The 24253-nt window shown below is 37.9% G+C and overlaps 1 protein-coding gene across 3 annotated transcripts in view; it reads left to right on the top strand.

Moving 5' to 3' along the window:
* The window catches only part of LOC105219487 (glutamate receptor ionotropic, kainate 2), a 79056-nt gene that overhangs the window by 16554 nt on the left and 38249 nt on the right, over positions 1–24253 (top strand). For all 3 annotated transcript variants that reach the window (XM_054235473.1, XM_054235474.1, XM_054235472.1), the window contains exons 10-12: positions 11430–11534; positions 11631–12288; positions 12401–12589. In XM_054235473.1, coding sequence (XP_054091448.1) covers positions 11430–11534; positions 11631–12288; positions 12401–12589 — 952 coding nt within the window. The remainder of the gene's footprint in view (positions 1–11429; positions 11535–11630; positions 12289–12400; positions 12590–24253) is intronic.

The raw sequence follows: 24253 nt of genomic DNA, 5'->3' as shown, positions 1-24253 counted from the left end.
GCCTATCATTAGTTGATATACTTCTAAATCTTTTGCATTGCGCTAATGTGTGACCAACAATTTTACAATAGACACACATCTGCTGGCTGTAAAATTGTTCTTTATCAGCTACTGCTTTCAATGTTTGAAAGTGTTGATCCAAAAAATCTCTTATATCGGATAATTGTTGTATTTCTCTCGTCTTTTTTACTGTTTGCTCGTATAATTTTAGTCCTTCTTTGTCTAATTTACGGATAATAATACGTGCAATAAAGGGATCAGCTTCTTCAGTACTTATTCCTAGTGACTCTATTGCGTTAAGACACTCATTCGTAGTATCTAGTAATTGTCTTACGCTTTCAGCATTGTCACTATTTATATTTGGTTGATCCAATATTCTGTCCCACTGTGTTGGGAACAGAATTCTATTGTCATACCTTTGCTTAAGTAGACTCCATGCTGCTTCATAATTTCTAGTTGAAACTTGCAGATGTTGTATTAATCGCGCAGCTTCGCCTTTGAACGAAAGACGAAGACGTAGCATTTTTTCTGAGCTTGATAACTGCTCGTTATTATGTACCATATCTTGGAACACGTTATAAAAGTTTGCCCATTCTTTGATATCGCCATAGAAGACTGGAATCTTTAATTTTTCTAATTCCAAGTTAGGGCGGTAAGAAATGTTAGGCTGCTCTTTTTGTAGTTTTCTTTCATAATTTTGCAGGCCTTCATAATATTCTTCACATACTTTTTCGTATAATATAATATATAATCTAATTTGTTTTTCATATTTTCAATATCGTTGTATATTGATTCCAAATATTTTATTTGATGATTCGTTATGGTTAATTCTAAACTTAGATTTACCATTTTGTTTCTGAACGTTTAAATTTTCCTCATGAAGGTGGACGTTTTGCGATCCAGATCAAGGTGCTTCGCTTGTAATTGAACTTCTTTAATTGTTTTTTCTTTTTCTATTAAAGACATGTCTTCTGCATTACCCATTTTTAAAGCAGTGACAATGTCTTCTATTTTAGTTATGGTGTTGTTGTAGACTTCTTTTATGAACTTGTCTTCCATACCAATACCATCTGCCATCAGTTTTTCATGATTGGCATCGAACTCTTTCTGGTATTTCCCACGAGTTTTGATGACATCTTCCACTTTTTGCTTCCTTAGTGGTTTTCCTGTTATAGTGTTGGCAGTGTACAACACTTTTTCGGACAAATCTGCTTGGGCTTCTAGAATTTTTTTCTTTTTATCCCCATTTTGATTACTTTTCCTCTTCTCCTATATGAGTAACTGCTGGTATTCTCCAAAGGAATCGTTGGAGGTATATTGATTTGGTCGCCTTGTTGACCTTGCTGTGCCTCGATTCACAGCCGATGAATATTCCTTTGGATGGCAGTTAGATCACTGCGTTTAGTTTCTTGCTAAAACGGCTTATGTGTTCAGTTTAATACGCGGGAACATACACCCGTCTTACAATTATTGTTTTTATATTTAAGGAATTTTCCTTTTTAATTTTGTCTGTATTTTTATAAATAGCAGGGCTTTTTTAATTTGGCTGAGCTCTTTTATAGGCTCGATAAGACCAAATGTTAAGACTAGCTGTGTCAAATATTTCTTACCACTGGTGGGGGAAAATAATTGATAGTCTAGCCTTAGTGAGAATTTATTTCATTCTAGTTTTATTTTCATTTTGTCATCGCTTAAATACAATTTTTAAATATATCTTAAGTAGCTAGTTATATATGCATGTGTGTATGTCTATATCTACATTTTATATGTTCCACGATAAGGCGTTATTTCAAATGCACACAAGCAATTGCCCAAATGTATTTTATAAACAAAAGCTTATCTTGTGCATACATATAAATATGTTTGTTTATTAATAGTTGAGTGCATGCGTGTTGAATATAGGTGCATGCGTGCCTCATATAAATGTATGTGTGTTGCATGTATGCATGACACATATAAATGTATGTTTGTTGCATGTTAATGCATATATCTTATCTGTTTATTTATATATACATATTTATGTTTCATAGCTCCTCGGCTTTGCTAAGACTAAAAAGAATGCATGTTCAATGTTATTTGAACAATGTCTTTGTTTTTTTGGCGATCGTGGTGTCAACATCTCGACTATTGGAATTATAACAAGTAAGGAAAGGCTAAGTTCGGGTGCAACCGAACATTTTATACTCTCGCAATTTATTTAGAGATTTACCTATATTTTCGGTGAAAAATTACCCTTAGGCACTGAGTTCTTCATGTTTGATATCAGGGGCCTTGAAAAGTCATGGTTCGATTTTGACAATTTTTTCACAAGTGATGTCTCAGCTCAAACACAGTATTTGTGTAAAGTTTTATTTCGCTATCTTTATCGGTTCCTTATGTATACATTATAAAGTGAACGAAACAGAAGGATTCAAAATTGAGTTATGTGGGAAGTAGGCGTAGTTGTGAACTCCACCTGTGTCATCAGGGTGTCAAGAAAATATTATATACCGAATTTCATTGAAATCTGTCGAGTACTTCTTGAGATATGGTTTTTGACCCATAAGTGGGCGACGCCACGCCCATTTTCCATTTTGTAAAAATATCTCAGTGCCGCTTCCTTCTGCCATTTCTTATGTAAAATTTGGTGTTTCTGACGTTTCTCGTTAGTGAGCTAACTCACTTTTAGTCATTTTCAACCTAACCTTTGTATGGGAGGTGGGCGTGGTTATTATCCGATTTCTTTCATTTTTGGACTGTATAAGGAAACGGTTGAAAGAAACGACTGCAGAAAGTTTTGTTTATATCTTTATTGGTTTGCAAGATATATACAAAAAAACCTATTTGGGGCCGGGGTCACGCCCACTTTTCCAAAAAAATTACATTCAAATGTGCCCCTCCCTAATGCGAGCCTATGTTCCAAATTTTATTTTTATAAATTTATTTATGGCTTAGTTATAGCTCTATATGTGTTTTTGGTTATCGCCATTTTGTGGCCGTGGCTGTGGTCCGATTCCGCCCATCTTCGAACATAACCTTCTTATGGTGCCAAGAAACACGTGTTCCAAGTTTCATTAAGATATCTCAATTTTTACTCAAGTTACAGCTTGCACGGACGGACAGACAGACATCCGGATTTGAACTTTACTCGTCACCCTGATCACTTTGGTATATATAACCCTATATCTAACTCGTTTAGTTTTGGGACTTACAAACAACCGTTATGTGGACAAAACTATAATACTCTCCTAGCAACTTTTGTTGCGAGAGTATAAAAATTACTAACGAGAATGTAATTATATGTCTGTATATAAATGTATAAAAATGCCACTTGGAACCGAATTTCATCTGACGAACAGATCAAGATTGAGATTATGAACACAGATGTTTTAAAAAAATATGTAAATACTGCTGAAGTAATGTGGCATCGAAAAACCATATGAAACTTTTTAGAAACCCCGAGGGAACCAAAAACCTAAGCGTACTGGACCAAAATCTTCGATAAATGAACGTACCAAATGGCATGTTCGCAAGTTGGCAACTCAGGACATGGTGAGCTGCTCCAAATTAAAGCGGTATTTGGTCTATAAGTGCCAAGACAACGTGAGCAACAAATTTTCTAAGGAGACTTAAGACTTAAATATGAATCCAAAGTGTCCAAACCGCGCTTATAAGATCAAATACAAATATATATATACAAATTCTAAGAAGTAGAGTTTCAAAATTTGATATTTAGTGATGAGAAAACATTTAATTTAGATGGATCATGAATATTGGATCTACGACACGCTCACCATACGTACTATAAGAGCAAACATGGCGGTGGATCTCTACTGATGTAGGCTGCTCTTAGTGCCAAAGAGAAGTCTTCCATTTGCCTTGTCCCAAGTCGTAAGAAAGCAAAATATATATGGAATTACTTGACAGTGAATTTATCACGTTTGCTAAAGCATATCATGGCGACAACTGGATGTTCCAGCAGGATAAAGCGCTTATCCATATCGCAGGGTATACTATAGCCTTTTTTGAGTCGCGTTATATTCCCTAACTTCGGTGTCCGTCATTAAGTCTAGATCTCAATTCAATAAAGAATTTTTGGGACATAATTTCCGCAACATTTTTAGCTGCACAAAGCAGTATGACAGCTAAAACAAGACATTGAGGAGGAATGGGCGAAGATAAACGTTTCAGTTAGTGTCCGACCGATACCCTATTACACTGGTTTACAGCAAAAATGTACCATGAACGCAATTCTCGCAATTTATTGAAGAAATTTAACCAATACATATATGCGGAATAAAGCTCACCGTATTTTTGAAAAACCTATTATTAGGTATATGGGAGCTAGGAGAAGATACTTTTGAAAAACCTACAATGAGGTATATGGAAATGTTATGACCCGATTTTAATAATTTTTGGAACAGAGACACACTATTAGAAGAAAACAATTTCCTCTGAATTAAATTGAGATATCTGAGAGATTTACCCATATTTACGAAAGTGCCAGAGATGATATGCACTAATTGTGTAAAGTTTTATTCCGATATCTTCATTGGTTCCTTATGTTTACATTATAAAGTAAAGGAATAAGATGGGCTTCAAAATTGAGTTATAAGGAAAGTAGTAGTGGTAGTGAACCAATTTCGCCCATTTTTTGCCCGTGTTATCAGGGTGTCAAGAAAATATTATATACCGAATTTCATTCGAATCGGTCGAGTAGTTCCTGAGATATGGTTTTTGACCCATAAGTGGGCGATGCCACGCCCATTTTCCATTTTGTAAAAAAATCTGAGTACAGCTTCCTTCTGCTATTTCTTCTGCAAAATTTAGTGTTTCTGACGTTTTTCGTTAGTTAGTTAACCCACTTTTAGTAATTTTCAACCTAACCTTTGTATGGGAGGTGGGCGTGGTTATTATCCGATTTCAACTATTTTCATGGTGTGTGGTGGGGTATGTAAGAGACCCGACTGCAGAAAGTTTGGTTTATATAGCTTTATTAGTTTGCGAGTTAAATACAAATAACCGATTTGTGGGCGGGGCCACGCCCACTTCGCCAAAAAAATTACATCCAAATATGCCCCCTCCTAGTGCGATCCTTTATTCCAAATTTTACTTTTATATCTTCATTTATGGCTTAGTTATAACACTTTATGTGTTTTGGTTTTCGCCATTTTGTGGGCGTGGCAATGGTCCGATTCTGCCCATTTTCGAACTTGATCTTCTTATGGTGCCAAGGAATATTTGTGCCAAGTTTCGTCAAGATATCTTAATTTTTACTCAAGTTACAGCTTGCGCAGACGGACAGACGGACGGACGGACAGACATCCGGATTTCAAATCTACTCGTCATCCTGATCACTTTGGTATATATGACTCTATATCTAACTCTTTTAGTTTTATGTGTTACAAACAACCGTTATGTGAACAAAACTATAATACTCTCGTAGCAACTTTTGTTGCGAGAGTATAATAAACTTTGGCAAAAAAAAATTTTAAAACAGAAGATATTTTTTAAATTTTTTTTATTTTATATGAAGTCCTGTTTCTTTATAAAAAACTAAGCTACCAACGAACAAAATCCATGGATAAATAGGAAAGTTGTACATGATCAAATAAATATATCCAAGTCGCGCAAAGTCAATGTATACGTACATATATGCGTATGTAGTGTGTAATGTAGGGGTGGGATTGTTTTCGAATATCATTAGAATAAACTAATAGTGATATTCGTTTAAAAAAAATCATATAATACTTTTAGAACAGTAATACTCAAATACTGTTGTAGTAGGTAGTTTGCATCGAAAGCAAGAGGTGTCAGGTTCGAAACCCCTGTCATGTTAATTTGCTTAAGATGTGTGTAGGTATGCAGGCAGATTTTCGAATTAGTTGCGGAAAATTCCTAATGCAAATAAATTTAATTCAAACATGCATACCTACATGCACACACATATATCTTGGTAAATTCATTAATTTTTTTAAGGCCAACATCAACAGCAGGCAGTATTTTCTTTTCCCGGCTCGTTAATATGAAGGAACTTTTTTGTTTAGGTAGGTTTTGTCTTTTTTTATTTTTTCGCGATCAAGCTATATATAAGGATAAATGCCCCTTGAAAGTGCATAATATCTGTAAGGCTCGCTGGTTCCAGTTTATAATTACAATATAAAAAACCGTGAGCTATTTTTCAAAATAAAATGAGTAAACGTACTCGAGAATTTGAGTGTACCAACGATCCGGATATGTTCTGTTACATATGCGGTGAATATACTCTTGTACGGCATCGGAGGCAGTTTAGAGATTCGATCCAATCTATATATTCAAAATATTTTGGTATTGATCCTAAAAATATTGATAAACCATGGACTCCGAATATTTTGTGTTCCTTGTGTCGAATAATATTGGTTCAATGGGAATCAGGATCAACAAAGTACGTATTAAAATTATGAAACTATGCTTATTTTTATTTAATAGTAATTTTTATTTTTTTTCTTTTGCAGGCGAAACATGAAATTTAATGTACTAATGATATGGCGAGAACCTTCATGCCACTCAGAAGATTGTTATATTTGTATGACAAAAGTACTTGGCTTTGGAAAATCAAGAAAAGTGATTTATGCTAACGTACCTACCGTTTAATTGCCAGTTCCACATTCAGCTGAAGTTGCGTATCCAGTTTCGTTGTCAACAGCTGTATCTGAAGGATCATCTGAATATGGGAAATCAAGTTGTAATGAATTTTTAATGGAAAACAAGAGAAACGTTCTATCACAAGCGCAACTAAACGATTGGTGTAAAAAACATCCGGCCTACCAATTTTTATAAATCAATGTAGTTTCTAACAAACCTTACCGCTGGTGGGGGGCAATGATAGACTTGCATTGAGTGAGAATTTAATTCATTCTCAAATGTTAAAACTAGCTATGTCAAATATTTCTTACCGCTGGTGGGCGAAAATAAGTGATAGTCTAGCCTTATTGAGAAATTATTTCATTCTAGTTTTATTTTGGTTTTTTACTTACTTATATACAAATTTTAGAATTATCTTAAGAACTAATTATATGTGTATGTGTGTATGTCTATATCTATATTTTATATGTTGCACGATAAGGGGTTATTTCAAATGCACACAAGCAATTGCCCCAATGTATTTTTATAACCAATAGGTTATCTTGTGCATACATATAAATATGTTTATTTATTAGTAGTTGAGTGCATGCGTGTTGCATATAGATGCATGCGTGCCTCATATAAATGTATGTGTGTTGCATGTATGCGTGCAACATATAATGTATGTTTGTTGCATATTAATGCATATATATTTATGTGTTTATTTATGCATACAAATTTATGTTTTATATGTAGCTCCTCGAATTTGCTAAGGCATAAAAGAATGCATGTTCAATGATATTTGAACAATTGGATTAGAGAATTGGAATGATCCTAGGAAAAAGCTGAGCTACATGCCTCTCGTATGCAACAATTTCAATTCGTGTCACCCCATGTTAAGGTGACATATTATAGAAATCGTCACGAACCATTTGCCAAACACTATACGAATGAAGACAATGTATGCTATTGCAAAGACATTCTAGGATTATTCAAAGAGTTTGGTCAATCATATGATTATGATATGATGATAATGTAAGAACATCAACTTAAGACAAAACTAACACATTGTTGTAATATACATATATTACTAATATATAAATAAATGAGTTTATAAAAACTAAAAACTAAAAACGACATGAAAATTGACTTTTAACTTAACAGAAACAGCGCATAGCTAGATATCCCACCCCTTCTTTACACACTACATACGCATATACGTATACATTGACTTTGCGCGACTTGGATATATTTATTTGATCATTTACAACTTTCCTATTTATCCATGGATTTATGTTGTTGGTAGCTTAGTTTTTTATGAAGAAACAGGACTTCATATAAAATAAAAAAAATTTAAAAAATATCTTTTGTTTTAAAATTTTTTTCTTGCCAAAGTTTATTTTTTTTTTATTTTTTCATAAAACAAATTAAAAAACACGAAGTGATTAATCAATTTCTCAGAAATTATAAGGCCTATGGAAAAATGGAGTAGACAATATTTTTAGGAAATTTCATTCACTTTTATTTTCTATAATTTTCAGTAAGATTGCTCAACTGGTCAGTGGATATACATGATTAAATAAAGACACCTTTTTTTGTCGAATAATGGTAAATTGCAAATATCTCAAAAACGTATCCATAAAAAAAAATTTACTAGATTTTTGAAATCAGCGAGCCATTTCACATACAAATTGGATAGTGGCATCCGTGGAACAAAAAACAAATTCAAATTTGTGATCCAGTGTTATTGGCCGAAGCCGATGCCGATGCAAAACAAAAGAAAAACAAAAACAAATAAAATCACAAAATAAGTAAAAAATCTGTACATATGTAAAAATGAAGGTTGTTATTAATTCAATTAATATTCTAAACTATATAACTTATTTACACAATATATATGTAGATAGGAAAAATAAGTATTTTCTTAAAACAAGCTGCTACGTCAGCAATATAGCTTTTTTATATATTCTTTTGCATGCACCTCATATTCCAGACCAGTGCCAAATGATTATCACCTGTTCCTGTCTATGGCGAAAGATGATGATTATAAAAATTCATCTCAAGAAAAATTTTTAAAAATAGACTCCCAAAAATAGTAAAGTTCTTTATACTAGACTTAATATCATCGTGAGGAATGATTGGTTCACTCAAATATGAATCAAACTGTGTTTTATAAGGTGGACAGAAGACTTAATATTTTAGGATTTTAATAAATCAAGAAAGCCAAAGAAAAACATGTAAGGAAAGGCTAAGTTCGGGGCAACCGAACATTTCATACTCTCGCAATTTATGCTATATTTATACTCTCGCAACAAAAGTTGCTTAAGAGAGTATTATAGTTTTGTTCACATAACGGTTGTTTGTAACACCCAAAACTAAACGAGTTAGATATAGGGTTATATATACCAAAGTGATCAGAGTGAAGAGTGGAGTTCAAATCCGAATGTCTGTCTGTCCGTCCGTCTGTGCAAGCTGTAACTTGAGTAAAAATTAAGATATCTTGATGAAACTTGGCATACTTATTTCTTGGCACCATAGGAAGGTTGCTTTCGAAAATGAGCAAAATCGGACCACTGCCACGCCCACAAAATGGCGAAAACCGAAAACACATAAAGTGCCATAACTAAGCCATAAATAAAGCTATGGAAATAAAATTTTGTATGAAGGATCGCACTATAATGGGTTATATTTGGATGTATTTTTTTTTGGGGAAGTGGGCGTGGCCCCGACCCCTACTAAGTTTTTTGTATATATCTCGCAGATATATAATATATATACCAAACATTCTGCCGTCGTTTGTTTTAGCCATTTCCTTATACAGTCCAAAAATGAAAGAAATCGGATAATAGCCACGCACCCCTCCCATACAAAGGTTAGGTTGAAAATTACAATAAGTGGGTTAACTCACTAACCAAAAACGTCAGGAACACTAAATTTCACATAAGAAATGGCAGATGGAAGCTCCACTCAGATTTTTTTACAAAATGGAAAATGGGCGTGGCGTCGCCCACTTATGGGTCAAAAACCATATCTCAGGAACTACTCGACCGATTTCAATGAAACTTGGTTTATAATAGTTTCCTTACATCCCAATGATATGTTGTGAAAAAAGGCCAAATCGCTTCACAACCACGCCTACTTCCTATACCCCAGAACTTTGAAGACTATCTGAATCGCTTACTTTGCAATATATAAAGTAAACACTAGTGAAGATATCGGTGCAGAGCTTTGCAAAAATACCATGTTTATAGTGTGGCAGCCCCATTCTAAAAATCGCCGAAATCGGACTTTAGGTTTTTAAGGCCCCATATATCGAACACGAGGGCCTCGGTGCTTCTAACCTAATATTATGGTTTCCAACTTTCAATGGACTTTATGGACTATATATGACGAATATGTGGGTCAAAATGTGTATTATATAACATAAATAAAGTTAAATAAATAAATTGCGAGAGTATAAAATGTTCGGTTACACCCGAACTTATCCCTTCCTTACTTGTTTTATTAAGATAACACACAATTTGACCCATATACTTGGTATAAAGTCAATAGAAAAGCTAAAATCATCATATATGGTATATAGGCTGAGGTAACTGCTGAGTCGATTAAGCTCATTTTCATTACCAACATACATTATATCTAAGATTATATGCTCATATAATTTGACTAAGATATTTCACATATTAACCGATTTAAAAGCTCTTAAGACCATTGTATTTTTGAAAATCCTATAATTAGGTATATGAGAGCTAGGGGAGTTGTGACCCGATTTTAACCATTTCTGGTACAGTGACACACTATTAGAAGAAAAAGATTTTCTCTGAATTAAATTAAGATATCTGAGAGATTTACCGATATTTTCGGTTAAAAATTACCATTAGGCATATTCGATATCAGGGGCATTGAAAAGTTATAGTCCGGTTTCGACAAATTTTTCACAAGTGATGCCACGGATCACAGTATTTGTGTAAGCTTTTATTTCGCTATCTTCATTGGTTCCTTATGTATATCTTTTAAAGTGGAGGAATCAGATTGAATTCAAAATTGAGTTATATTGGAAGTTGTCGTAGTTGTGAACCGATTTCATCCGATTTCCATAGGTGGGCGATGCCACACTCATTTTCCATTTTGTAAAAAATCTGCTCTGCAGCTGCTTTTAAGCTTCTTTCTGGTATTTATTCTGTAAATTCCTGTGTTTCTGACGTGTTTCGATAGTGAGTTAACGCACTTTTAGTCATTTTCAACCTAACATTTGTATGGGAGATGGGCGTGGTTATTATCCGATTTCTTTCATTTTGCGAGATATGTATACAAAATTTTGTAGGGGGCAGGGCCACGCCCACTTCCCCAAAACAATTACATCCAAATATGCCCTTCATAGTGCGATCCTTCATACCAAATTTTATTTCCATAGCTTTATTTATGGCTTAGTTATGGCACTTTATGTGTTTTCGGTTTTCGCCATTTTGTGGGCGTGGCAGTGGTCCGATTTTGCTCATTTTCGAAAGCAACCTTCCTATGGTGCCAAGAAATAAGTGTGCCAAGTTTCATCAAGATATCTTAATTTTTACTCAAGTTACAGCTTGCACAGACGGACGGACGGACGGACAGACAGACATTCGGATTTGAACTCCACTCTTCACCCTGATCACTTTGGTATATATAACCCTATATCTAACTCGTTTAGTTTTGGGTGTTACAAACAACCGTTATGTGAACAAAACTATAATACTCTCTTTAGCAACATTTGTTGCGAGAGTATAATAACAGTGCACAAATATAAATTTCCCTGAGGTATTCGGACCTAGTATTTGCACTTTCCTTGTGGGTTTTTCTTTTCATTGCAGAAAGCCGATTTGGCCGTTGGATCTATGACTATTACTTATGCACGGGAAAGTGTAATCGATTTTACCAAACCATTTATGAACTTGGGCATAAGTATTTTGTTTAAGGTAATTAGTTGTTCATAATCCTCTCCGTTTTGCGAGGAGGCGATAATTTTTTTTTTTAAATGTATGCACGTTTATAATTATTCCACCCTCAATTAGGTTCCATCAAGTCCGGCTTCTCGTTTGTTTTCTTTTATGAATCCACTCGCGTACGATGTATGGATATACGTTTTAGCGGCATACTTTCTAGTATCCTTTACAATCTATATAGTAGCAAAGCTTTCGCCAATAGAATGGCGCGATAAGTATGCCTGCGACAAAAAGAATCCTATAATTACCAACCAGTTTACATTGGCCAACAGTTTTTGGTTTACAATCGGTACATTGATGCAGCAAGGATCAGATATAAATCCGAAATCGCTATCGACAAGAATAGTCAGCGCTATATGGTGGTTCTTCACCTTGATAATAATCGCCTCGTACACCGCTAATTTGGCGGCCTTTCTGACAGTAGAGCGCATGATAACGCCCATAGAAAATGCTGAGGACTTAGCCAGCCAAACAGAAATATCATACGGTACGCTAGAAAGCGGTTCTACAATGACATTTTTTCGTGACTCTATCATAGAGACATACAAGAAAATGTGGCGTAATATGGAAAATAAAAAATCCATCGCCTTGACTTCCACCTATGAAGAGGGTATAAGACGGGTTAATCAAGGTAACTATGCGTTTTTAATGGAATCCACAATGCTTGATTACATAGTACAGCGAGATTGTAATCTAACTCAAATCGGAGGCCTGCTAGATACTAAAGGTAAGTTACGGTATATACATACCTAACAATTACTGAAAACTTTAGACTTTATTAAAAAAAATAATAAGTCACAAAGATAACCTTTTGTATTGATTTGCTAAACAAATTCTAGGTTATGGTATCGCTACACCAAAAGGTTCACCTTGGCGCGATAAAATTTCGCTATCCATTCTGGAACTGCAAGAAAAGGGTGATATACAGATGCTATATGACAGATGGTGGAAAAATGCAGGAGACACTTGCGTACGTAAAAGCAATAACAAACAAACTAAGGCAAATGCGCTCGGTCTGGATAACATTGGTTAGTAATTGAAATAAGTTGGAAGACAGTGATCCCCTTTCAAGTGACCCCCTCCCCCCCTTTAAGTGTCTTTCGCGCTTAAGTGACAATATTTTGCGGTATCGTTGGTTTATCTCTAAATTTACATATAAAATTACCCGCTTAAGAGCCTCTGCATAAGTGCCTTTCCCGCTTAAATGCCAGGCATTTAAAATTTGGTACAGAGGATCACATTTGGGAGGGGCATTTTTGTGTGTAATTTTTTTGGGGAAGTGGGCGAGGCCACGTTTTTTGTATAATATATATCTCGCAAACCAATAAAGCTATATAAACCATACTTTCTGCAGTCGGTTCCCTTAAGTACCCCACCACACACCATGCAAATAGTTGAAATCGGATAATAACCACGTCCCATACAAAGGTTAGGTTGAACATTATTAGGTTGAACTCACTAACGGAAACACTAAATTTTATAAGGAGAAATGGCAGAAAGAAGTTGCACTCAGACTTTTTTACAAAGTGGAAAATGGACATGGCGTCGCCCATTTATGGGTCAAACACCATGTCTCAAGAACTACTCTACCAATTTCAATGAAATTCGGTTCATAATATCTTCCTGGCTTCCCAATGATATGTTGTGAAAATAGTTCAAATCGTTTCACAACCATGCCCACCAAACATTACATCCACGTATGTCCCTTCATAGTGTGATCCTTCATACCAAATTTTACTTCCCTAGCTTAATTTATGGCTTAGTTATACCTCTTCATATGTTTTCGGTTATTGCCATTTTGTGGGCGTGGCAGTGTTCCGATTACACTCATCTTCGAACTTAACCTTCTTATGCCAAGAAATACGTCTACCAAGTTTTATCAAGATATCTCAATTTCTACTCAAGTTACAGCTTGCACGGACGGACGGACAGACAGACATCCGGATTTGAACTTTACTCGTCACCTTGATCACTTTGGTATATATATAACCCTATATCTAACTCGTTTAGTTTTAGGATATACAACCAACCGTTATGTGAACAAAACTATAATACTCTATATAGGAACTTTGTCGCGAGAGTATTAAAAGCATTACAAAACTATGTACATATACATATTTTTTTTTTTGACAATACTCATAAAAAAAAATATTAAAAGGCACTTAAAAGAGGATAATTGCAAACAATTTTGTATTTGTGGCTTAAATATCACTTTATTTATGGCTTAGTTATGACACTTTATAGGTTTTCGCTTTTCGCCATTTTGTGGGCGTGGCAGTGGTCCGATTTTGAAAGCAACCCTCTAACGGTGCCAAGGAACATGTGTTCCAAGTTTAATTAAGAATCTCACATTTTACTCAAGATATCGCATGCACGGACAGACGAACCGACAGACGTTCTTTAGTTCTCTAAACATGGACCTACCAATAGACAGAACGTTTAGAAATTGGGGACGATGAGAGCAGACTGGTGGCATTGATGCAGTGGTCAGCACTGCTTGGCGCATTTGTGCTGACTCAGATCACACGTACACTTACGCTCTGTCGATCAGTCGTTGTCGAACCAGCAATCGCGGATGGATGTGGCACTATGCATAAGTGCCCTGCGCGAAATGCCTTACTATTATGTAATATAGTTTGATGATGTATTATATTTATTGTTTTAAGCCGTTTAAAGACAGTAAAGTTAAGGCTTTTGTGATCTAATATATTTGTTTTAATATTAAAATAACCAAAATGAATAAATGAGCACAAAAATTCATGTTTTACGAAAAAATGGAAAACATTCTCAAAACTGAAGGTGCTCACCTACACAGTCACAATTCCTCTCGTGCCGACCACTGCAATTGTGCGATGTCCAATTGCGCCCTATGTAGCATTGCCAGCAAGATTTATGGGCGCAGTCACTTGTTTCTTCGGTTCATGCGCGGCATTTTGTTCCGGTTCGGGATCATGCAGGATTTCCGGATTCAAAGAGAGTATATCATCCAATTGGACTTCTTTACCTTTAGTTTCACCGCGTTCGTACCATTCCACGGTTATTAATTTGTCAGACTCGTTAATTTTCGACACTACTGCGGCATGCACACAGCCAGCTGTGCGCTTAACACTTTGTTCAACTGAAATGTATTCCATGGTGGGTCCAAAATACGACTGAGCAAGTTTTTCTTTATTTAAATTTAGTTAAATATAGTTAATTTTTTTAATATCTAAAAAAATATTGTATTTTAATGTAAATATTACTCACGAAAGTGTGACCAACTCAGCAAATAGATGCGCTTAAGAGTATGCAACATATGTATGTATATAAACACATATACTTAATGAAAGTATACTTTTATAGAAAATCTGTGCATACTTATATAGCGGTGAATTCAAAATGCAAAGACGCACTTAACAAAAATGTTAAAATTAAAGCGCACCAAGAGAAATAATATGAAATTTGCAAAACCATTGGCTTTCAGGCAATAAATTTAGTTTTGTAATTGCAAAGCTAGGCTTATAATAGGAAGAAATTTTGGTGGTTGTCAAAATAAGGCCTACAGTAAACCCTTCCAAAAAGCAACTGTAATAGAAAACTCGGGGAACTGTGGAACGGCATCTCAAACTCACTGCGTACCGCAGCAGATGAAACAATTGCATTTCGGCATCGACAAAAAACAAGCTGGTACGATGAGGAATGCCGTCTCGCCGCGGAGAGAAAACAGACTGCATACCTCACAACGTTGCAAACGACCACAACACGTGCAGGAGCTGAAGAGGAAGCGAGACGCATCTGCAGACAAAAAAAGAAAGAGGACGAAATGCATGAGTACGAAGAGCTTGAGAAGCTGGCAGACAGAGGTAATGCTCGAAAATTTTATGAAAAAATGAAGCGACTTAATGAAGGTTTCAAGATCGGAGCATCCTCATGTAGAGACCAAGGTGGTAATCTGGTAAGCGATGTTCAGAGCATACTGGGATTATGGAGGGAACACTTCTCCGACCTGCTGAATGGCAGTGAAAGTACAACACCAGGAGAAGGCGAACCCGATTCTCCAATCGATGACGATGGAACAGATGGAACAGCTTCTTTCCAGAATATGGTCGGCAGAAAGCATACCTGACGATTGGAATCTCAGTGTGCTCTGCCCAATCCATAAAAAGGGATAAAAGGGTCTGCGCCAATTACCGTGGGATAAGCCTCCTAGCGTACTGTGTGAAAGACAAAAGCCCACCGCCAACAAACTGATTGGACCTTATCAGTGTGGCTTTAGACCTGTAAAATCGACAACTGACCAGATATTCACCATGCGCCAAATCTTGGAGATGACCCGTGAAAAGAGGATCGACACACACCACCTTTTTGTCGATTTTAAAGCTGCTTTCGACAGCACGAAAAGGAACTGCCTTTACGCCGCGATGTCTGAATTTGGTATCCCCGCAAAACTAATACGGCTGTGTAAGTTGATGTTCAGCAACACCAAAAGCTCCGTCATGATTGGGAAGGACCTCTCCGAGCCGTTCGATACCAAAAGAGGTTTCAGACAAGGTGACTCATTATCGTGTAACTTCTCTAACTTGATGCTGGAAAAAATAATACGAGCTGCAGAGCTAAATAGAGAAGATACAATCTTCTATAAGAGTGCACAGCTACTGGCGTACGCCGATGATATTGATATCATCGGAAGCAACAACCGCGCCGTTAGTTCTGCTTTTTCCCGCATAGATAAGGAGGCGAAGCGAATGGGTCTGGAGGTGAATGAGGACAAGACGAAATATCCACTGTCATCAAGCAAACAGTCAGCGCATTCGCGTCTTGGCTCCCACGTCACTATTGACAGTCATTACTTCGAAGTCGTAGATAATTTCGTATACCTGGGAACCAGTATTAACAACTCCAACAATGTCAGCCTCGAAATCCAGCGCAGAATCACTCTTGCCAATAGGTGCTACTTTGGACTGAGTAGGCAAATGAAAAGTAAAGTCCTCTCTCGGCGAACCAAAATCAAACTCTACAATTCGCTTATCATTTCCGTCCTGCCTTATGGTGCAGAAGCTTGGACGATGTCAACATCAGATGAGACGACAGTAGGCGTTTTCGAGAGGAAAATTTTGCGCAAGATTTATGGTCCTCAGAACATTAGCAACGGCGAATACCGCAGACGATGGAACGATGAACGAATAAAACGGCAGCGGCTACGCTGGCTAGGTCATGTTGTCCGATTGGACGAAAACACTCCAGCTGTGAAAGTGTTCGATGCAGTACCCGCCGGAGGAAGCCGAGGAAGGGGAAGGCCTCCACTCCGTTGGAGGGACCAGGTGGAGAGCGAACTGGTTACACTTGGGATCTCCAACTGGGGCCGAACTGCGAAGGAAAGAGACGAGTGGCGCGCTCTCATCGATTCGGCTATAACCGGCTAAACGGTACAACGCCAATCATACACATACACAATAGAAAACTCGTTCTAATATGCTTTTCCACCTGTATCTTTAAATGGTTGTAACTGGTACTTAAAATATTTGAGCGACACTGAAAGGAAGTACCCTAAACGTATGTAACGCTACCTATAAGTTATTTGAATAATATATGTTCCAAAACATCTCTATAATAGCGATTTAGTGACAGGAAGGTTCTGCGTAAAACCTGAATACTGCCTAATTATCGATTTTGAAATTTCCCCTTTTTGGCAGAACTGCTTACAGCATAACAGCGTAACAAACTAAAAAGTTACAAACAAGAATTATAGAAGACAAGATTACAACATTCGTTCACAGTTAGCTTTTGTGGGTTTTGATTACCTGTTGAGTGTCACTTTCACGACCCCTGAACAAGCGACCAAAACAAAAATCGAAAGAAAAATTTACAAACAAAATATTAAAACCAAAACAAAGACAAAGTCAAGGCTTGTGCTTAATTATTATTAAAAATTCTAAGTGAAAAATGTATTAACTTGAAAAAGAAGTCCGCAACGGCGGAATTAAACAACAGTAGTACAAACAAGTAAGGAAAGGCTATGTTCGGGTGCAACCGAACATTTTATACTCTCGCAATTTATTGAAGAAATTTAACCAATACATATATGCGGAATAAAGCTCACCGTATTTTTGAAAAACCTATAATTAGGTATATGGGAGTTAGGAGAAGATACTTTTGAAAAACCTACAATGAGGTATATGGAAATGTTATGACCCGATTTTAATAATGTTTGGAACAGAGACACACTATTAGAAGAAAACAATTTCTTCTGAATTAAATTGAGATATCTGAGAGATTTACCCATATTTTCGGTTAAAATTTATCCTTAGGCGTTGAGTTCAACATGTACGATATCTGGGGCCTTGAAAAGTTATGGTCCGTTTTCGACAATTTTTTCACAAGTGAAGCCAGAGTTGATATGCACTAATTGAGTAAAGTTTTATTCCGATATCTTCATTGGTTCCTTATGTTTACATTATAAAGTGAAGGAATAAGATGGATTTCAAAATTGAGTTATAAGGAAAGTAGTAGTGGTAGTGAACCAATTTATTTCCCATTTTTTGTCCGTGTTATCAGGGTGTCAAGAAAATATTATATACCGAATTTCATTCGAATCGGTCGAGTAGTTCCTGAGATATGGTTTTTGACCCATAAGTGGGCGATGCCACTCCCATTTTCCATTTTGTAATAAAATCTGAGTACAGCTTCCTTCTGCTATTTCTTCTGCAAAATTTAGTATTTCTGACGTTTTTCGTTAGTTAGTTAACACACTTTTAGTAATTTTCAACCTAACCTTTGTATGGGAGGTGGGCGTAGTTATTATCCGATTTCAACTATTTTCATGGTGTGTGGTGGGGTATGTAAGAGACCCGACTGCAGAAAGTTAGGTTTATATAGCTTTATTAGTTTGCGAGTTAAATACAAATAACCGATTTGTGGGCGGGGCCACGCCCACTTCCCCAAAAAAATTACATCCAAATATGCCCCCTCCTAGTGCGATCCTTTATTCCAAAACGGACAGACATCCGGTTTTCAAAACTACTCGTCACCCTGATCACTTTGGTATATATGACTCTATATCTAACTCTTTTAGTTTTAGGTGTTACAAACAACCGTTATGTGAACAAAACTATAATACTCTCTTTAGCAACTTTTGTTGCGAGAGTATAAAAAGTCGTATATAAAGATTTTTTTTTTTTCACTTTTCCAAACAAAAAAAAAGTTGGAAAAATGGCGAACTTTTTGTAACAAAACATAAAAGTTTAATTATAAATATGCCTTATTATATTGGATAATTTTATAGATGACGGTTTTAGGAATCACGTTCATTGTAATATTTTATCTGCATATTATTCAATTTGGTTCACTATGTTTCACATTTCCGTTTTCCATTTGACAATTCTTCTGTTGACTATTCCCATTCGTGGGTTGTGAACGCGTCACTATGTCGTAATCATGTCTTCTATCATTCTTGGTTACAAATAAATTTAGTTTAAAAAAACTAAAAAACACGCTTTTAAACGACATCAAACTAAAACATTAAAAATAATTCTTAATATATGCTGACAAAAATAAGCTGTAACAGCCGAATTGAGCGAGGCTGTCTTCAGGGCGAAAAGCCTCGAAGTGTCAAACATGAAGGAGCTCATAGAGATCGCCTCAAAATATGAGGTGCTCTTGATGAGTGCCCTTACTGAGGATGCTCAACTTCGAGGGCAAGTTGAAGGGTTGAAGTGGGGTTGTGGGTCATCTTTCGTCCCTCGGAGCATAGTAGGGGCGGATGCTGCTCCTTCAAAGGAAGTTATTAAAAAGGTGGTTAAGGAGGTGGGACCTTCTCATGGAGTGCGAGTGCATGAGGCGAAGCCCATTAAGGGTGGTGGGGTGGTCTTGGAGAGGGAAAAGGTGGCGAATAATGCCAAGTTTGGAGAAGTGGGGTTGAACGTGAATGTGAACCGGAAGTTGGGACCTAGTATTGTAGTTCAGGGGGTTCATACTGAAATCTCCCATGATGAGTTCATGGAAGAATTGTTTCGACTGAACCTTCGGGAGTTCAGCCGCGAGTCCTAAAGGATGGACGTGAGTATGGTTAGTCACCGCTGAAAGGTGGCGACTGATGGTAGTACCGCAGGCGAACTCGTGTGAGAGCGGGAGTGACGGTGTAATCCAGAGGAAGCTGGATACGGTTGCAACAAAAGCAGCTGTCAGTCAGAAGGTTGCGGCGAAGGATATTGCCAAAAATGGAGGCAGGCTCGGTTGCCCAGAAAAGGTAGGAGGCAACAAGGGGATAAGGGGTGTATTGTTGGAGGTGGGCATGTTACAGCGATGAAAGCTGTAACAGCAAATTTAGCGAGGTTGTCTTCAGGGCGAAAAGCCTCGAAGTGTCAACCATGAAGGAGCTCATAGAGATCGCCTCAAAATATGAGGTGCTCTTGATGAGCGTCCTCACTGAGAATGCTCATCTTCGATGGCAAGTTGAAGGGTTGAAGGGGGGTTGTGGGGTATCTATCGTCCTTCGGAGCGTAGCAGGGGCGTAGGGGATTTGATGGTTTGAACGGAGAGATGTGTAAACGCTTGTGGAAGTTAATTCCGGAATACTTGGAGGCCATTTATAATAAGTGCATGTGGGAGGAATATTTTCAACGTGAGTGGAAAAGTGGCTGGGTCGTCCCTCTCCTGAAGTCCCCTGATAAGATCAGGAGTGATCCTCGTTCCTATCAGGGCATCAGCCTCTTTCCGTTGCTTGGAAAAGTGCTGGAGAGGGTTATGGTGGAACGACTTCAGGAGCTAACGCGGGGTATGTGGTCGGATAGGCAGTATGGGTTCAGGAAAGGACGCAGTGTGGAAGATGCTTGGATGTATGTTCAGGGTGTAGTTAGGGAGAATGACAACATATGTGTTGACTTCAAGGGGGCGTTTGATTATCTGATCTGGGATCGAGTGATAGAACGGTTAGAGGAACTAGCTGTCCGGAAATTAGTCTCTCGCGGAGCTACTTTTCGGACAGAAAAGCCTCTATCGTTGGAATAAATGGGAGTGTGGAGAATGGAGTGGCTCGCGGCTCTCCGCAGGGGTCCATCTGTGGTCCATATATATGGATCCTCATGATATACTCTCTGCTTGGGCCACTCTGTAGGTGCGTTTGCGGGCGACCTTCTTCTTCTTGTTGAAGGTCGTTCGAGGTCTGAATGGAATCAGGTGAGAGGACAATTTTTCGAAATTGTCCACAACTGGCTGATAGCTGTGGGTGTTGACATATCGACGGACAAAACGGTGACAATGCTTTTAAAAGGCAGACTGTCACCTGGGCGTCCACCGGTCCGGTGAATGGGGTCGGCATCAGGTATGTGACACAAGTTGACCATGAGTGAAAGAATGTATTATACTCCACTCTTGGTGATTGTGAAGGAGAGACGGCAGGCAGTCGTTGGTAAGGTCATGTGCAAGAGCAAGAGGCTTCTAGATGATAGGGTCAAGACCGTTGGGACAATAGTTTCACCGCGTTCGTACCATTCCACGGTTATTAATTTGCCAGACTCGTTAATTTTCGACACTACTGCGGCATGCACACAGCCAGCTGTGCGCTTAACACTTTGCTCAACTGAAATGTATTCCATGGTGGGTCCAAAATACGACTGAGCAAGTTTATCTTTATTTGCCTTTATTTTATACATTAGAGGAGCATTAGAGGCAATAAATGAGCAGACATTTTTTTATTGTATTGAGTTAATTTTTTTAATATCTGAAAAAATATTGTATTTTAATGTTAATATTACTCACGAAAGTGTGAGCAACTCGGCAAAAAGATGCGCTTAAGAGTATGCAACATATCTTCTTCTTCTTGACTGTCGTAGACACCGCTTACGCGGTTATAGCCGAGTCCAAAACAGCGCGCCACGCATCTCTCCTTCTGGCAGTTTGGCGCCAATTGGTTATTCCAAGCGAAGCCAGGTCCCTCTCCACCTGGTCCTTCCATCGGAGTGGAGGTCTCCCTCTTCCTCTGCTTCCACCAGCGGGTACTGCATCGAATACTTTCAGAGCTGGAGCACCTTCATCCATTCGAACAACATGTCCTAGCCAGCGTACCCGCTGTTTTTTTATTCGCTGGACTATGTCTATGTCGTCGAATAACACATACAGCTCATCGTTCCATCGTCTGCGGTATTCGCCGTTGCCAATTCTTAAGGGACCATAAATCTTCCCCAAAACCTTTCTCTCGAAAACTCCTAGTGCCGTCTCATCGGATGTTGACATCGTCCACGCTTCTGCACCGTAAAGTAGGACGGGAATGATGAGGGACTTGTAGAGTTTGGTTTTTGTTCGTCGAGAGAGGACTTTACTTTTCAATTGCCTACTTAGTCCATAGTAGCACCTGTTGGCAAGAGTGATTCTGCGTTGGATTTCCAGGCTGACATTGTTATTGCTGTTAATGCTGGTTCCCAGGTAGACGAAATTATCTACAACTTCAAAGTTATGACTGTCAACAGTGACGTGGGAGCCAAGACGCGAATGCGCTGACTGTTTGTTTGACGACAGGAGATATTTCGTCTTGTCCTCGTTCACCACCAGACCTATACGTTCCGCTTCCTTATCCAGTATGGAGAAAGCAGAACTAACGGCGCGGGTGTTGTTTCCAATGATATCGATATCATCGGCGTACGCCAGTAGCTGTACACTCTTGTAGAAGATTGTACCTTCTCTGTTTAGCTCTGCAGCTCGTATTATTTTCTCCAGCATCAGGTTAAAGAAATCACACGAGAGTGAGTCACCTTGTCTGAAACCTCGTTTGGTATCGAACGGCTCGGAGAGGTCCTTCCCGATCCAGACGGAGCTTTTGGTGTTGCTCAACGTCAGCTTACACAGCCGTATTAGTTTTGCGGGGATACCAAATTCAGACATCGCGGCATAAAGGCAGCTCCTTTTCGTGCTGTCGAAAGCAGCTTTAAAGTCGACAAAGAGATGGTGTGTGTCGATCCTATTTTCACGGGTCTTCTCCAAAATTTGGCGCATGGTGAATATCTGGTCCGTTGTTGATTTTCCGGGTCTAAAGCCACACTGATAAGGTCCAATCAGTTTGTTGACGGTGGGCTTTAGTCTTTCACACAATACGCTCGACAGAACCTTATACGCGATGTTGAGGAGGCTTATCCCACGGTAATTGGCGCAAATTGTGGGGTCTCCCTTTTTGTGTATTGGGCAGAGTACACTGAGATTCCAATCGTCAGGCATGCTTTCTTCCGACCATATTCTGCAAACAAGCTGATGCAAGCACCTTATCAGCTCTTCGCCGCCGTATTTGAATAGCTCGGTCGGTAATCCATCGGCTCCCGCCGCCTTATTGTTCTTCAAGCGGGTAATTGCTATTCGAATTTCTTCACGGTCGGGCAATGGAACATCTGCTCCATCGTCGTCGATTGGGGAATCGGGTTCGCCATCTCCTGGTGTTGTACTTTCACTGCCATTCAGCAGGCTGGAGAAGTGTTCCCTCCACAAACTCAGTATACTCTGGTCATCAATAACTAGATCACCTCTGGGGGTCCTACAGGAGTGCGCTCCGGTCTTGAAACCTTCAGTTAGTCGCCGGATCTTTTCGTAAAATTTTCGAGCATTACCCCTGTCGGCCAGCTTGTCAAGCTCTTCATACTCACGCATTTCGGCCTCTTTCTTTTTTTGTCTGCAAATGCGTCTCGCTTCCCTCTTCAGCTCTATGTATGTATATAAACACATATCCTTAATGAAAGTATACTTTTATAGAAAAGCTGTGCATACTTATATAGCGGGGAATTTAAAATGCAAAGACGCACTTAACAAAAATGTTAAAATTAAAGCGCACCAAGAGAAATAATATGAAATTTGCAAAACCATTGGCTTTCAGATAATAAATTTAGTTTTGTAATTGTAAAGCTAGGCTTATAATAGGAATAACTTTTGGTGGTTGTCAAACCAAGGCCTACAGTAAACACTTCCAAAAAGCAACTGTAATAGAAAACTCGTTTTAATATGCTTTTCCACCTGTATCTTTAAATGGTTGTAACTTTTTTAGTGGTACTTAAAATATTTGAGCGACATTGCAAGGAGCAACCCTGAAAGTATGTAACGCCTACCTAAAAGCTATTTGAATAACATATGTTCATATGTTCCAAAACATCTCTATAATAGCCAATTAGTGACAGGAACGTTCTGCGTAAAAACTGAATACTGCCTAATTATCGATTTTGAGATTTCCCCTTTTTAGCAGAACTGCTTACAGCATAACATCAAACTAAAAAGTGAAGTGCTGAACACAAAGACGACGACACGGCACGACGCACATAGGTTTCTGCTAGTGCATACTGCGGCTAAAAATATCAGGAGTTGTCGCAGGACAATGACATTTGGTACATCATTGTTTTGGATTCCAATCAAGAAAAAAATGAAAAAATCAAGATCACGCCCCCTATTTTACGCCCACCTCCCATATAAGGTCAAACTTAATATTTGACCTACAGCACTGATTTTTGGTACATAGCATTTTTATGACATTATATATGTTGGTGTTTAATTTCAATAATATCCGCCTACTTTTACGCCCACCTCCCATACAACTAAATTCTCTTTTATCAAGTCTCGTTTAGCAACTTTTTTTTTTTACTTTTTTTACTTGTTGATGAAGGCTCAGTATTTTTCCACAACATCGTTGACATGTTGCTGCGATCAGTGAGAGCCAACGGGACAAATGAAGTCAAAAACATAAATAT

The sequence above is a fragment of the Zeugodacus cucurbitae genome, chromosome X (genome assembly GCF_028554725.1).
Source record: "Zeugodacus cucurbitae isolate PBARC_wt_2022May chromosome X, idZeuCucr1.2, whole genome shotgun sequence".
Taxonomy (NCBI): Eukaryota; Metazoa; Arthropoda; class Insecta; order Diptera; family Tephritidae; genus Zeugodacus; species Zeugodacus cucurbitae.
This window is presented reverse-complemented; position numbering and strand designations above follow the sequence as displayed.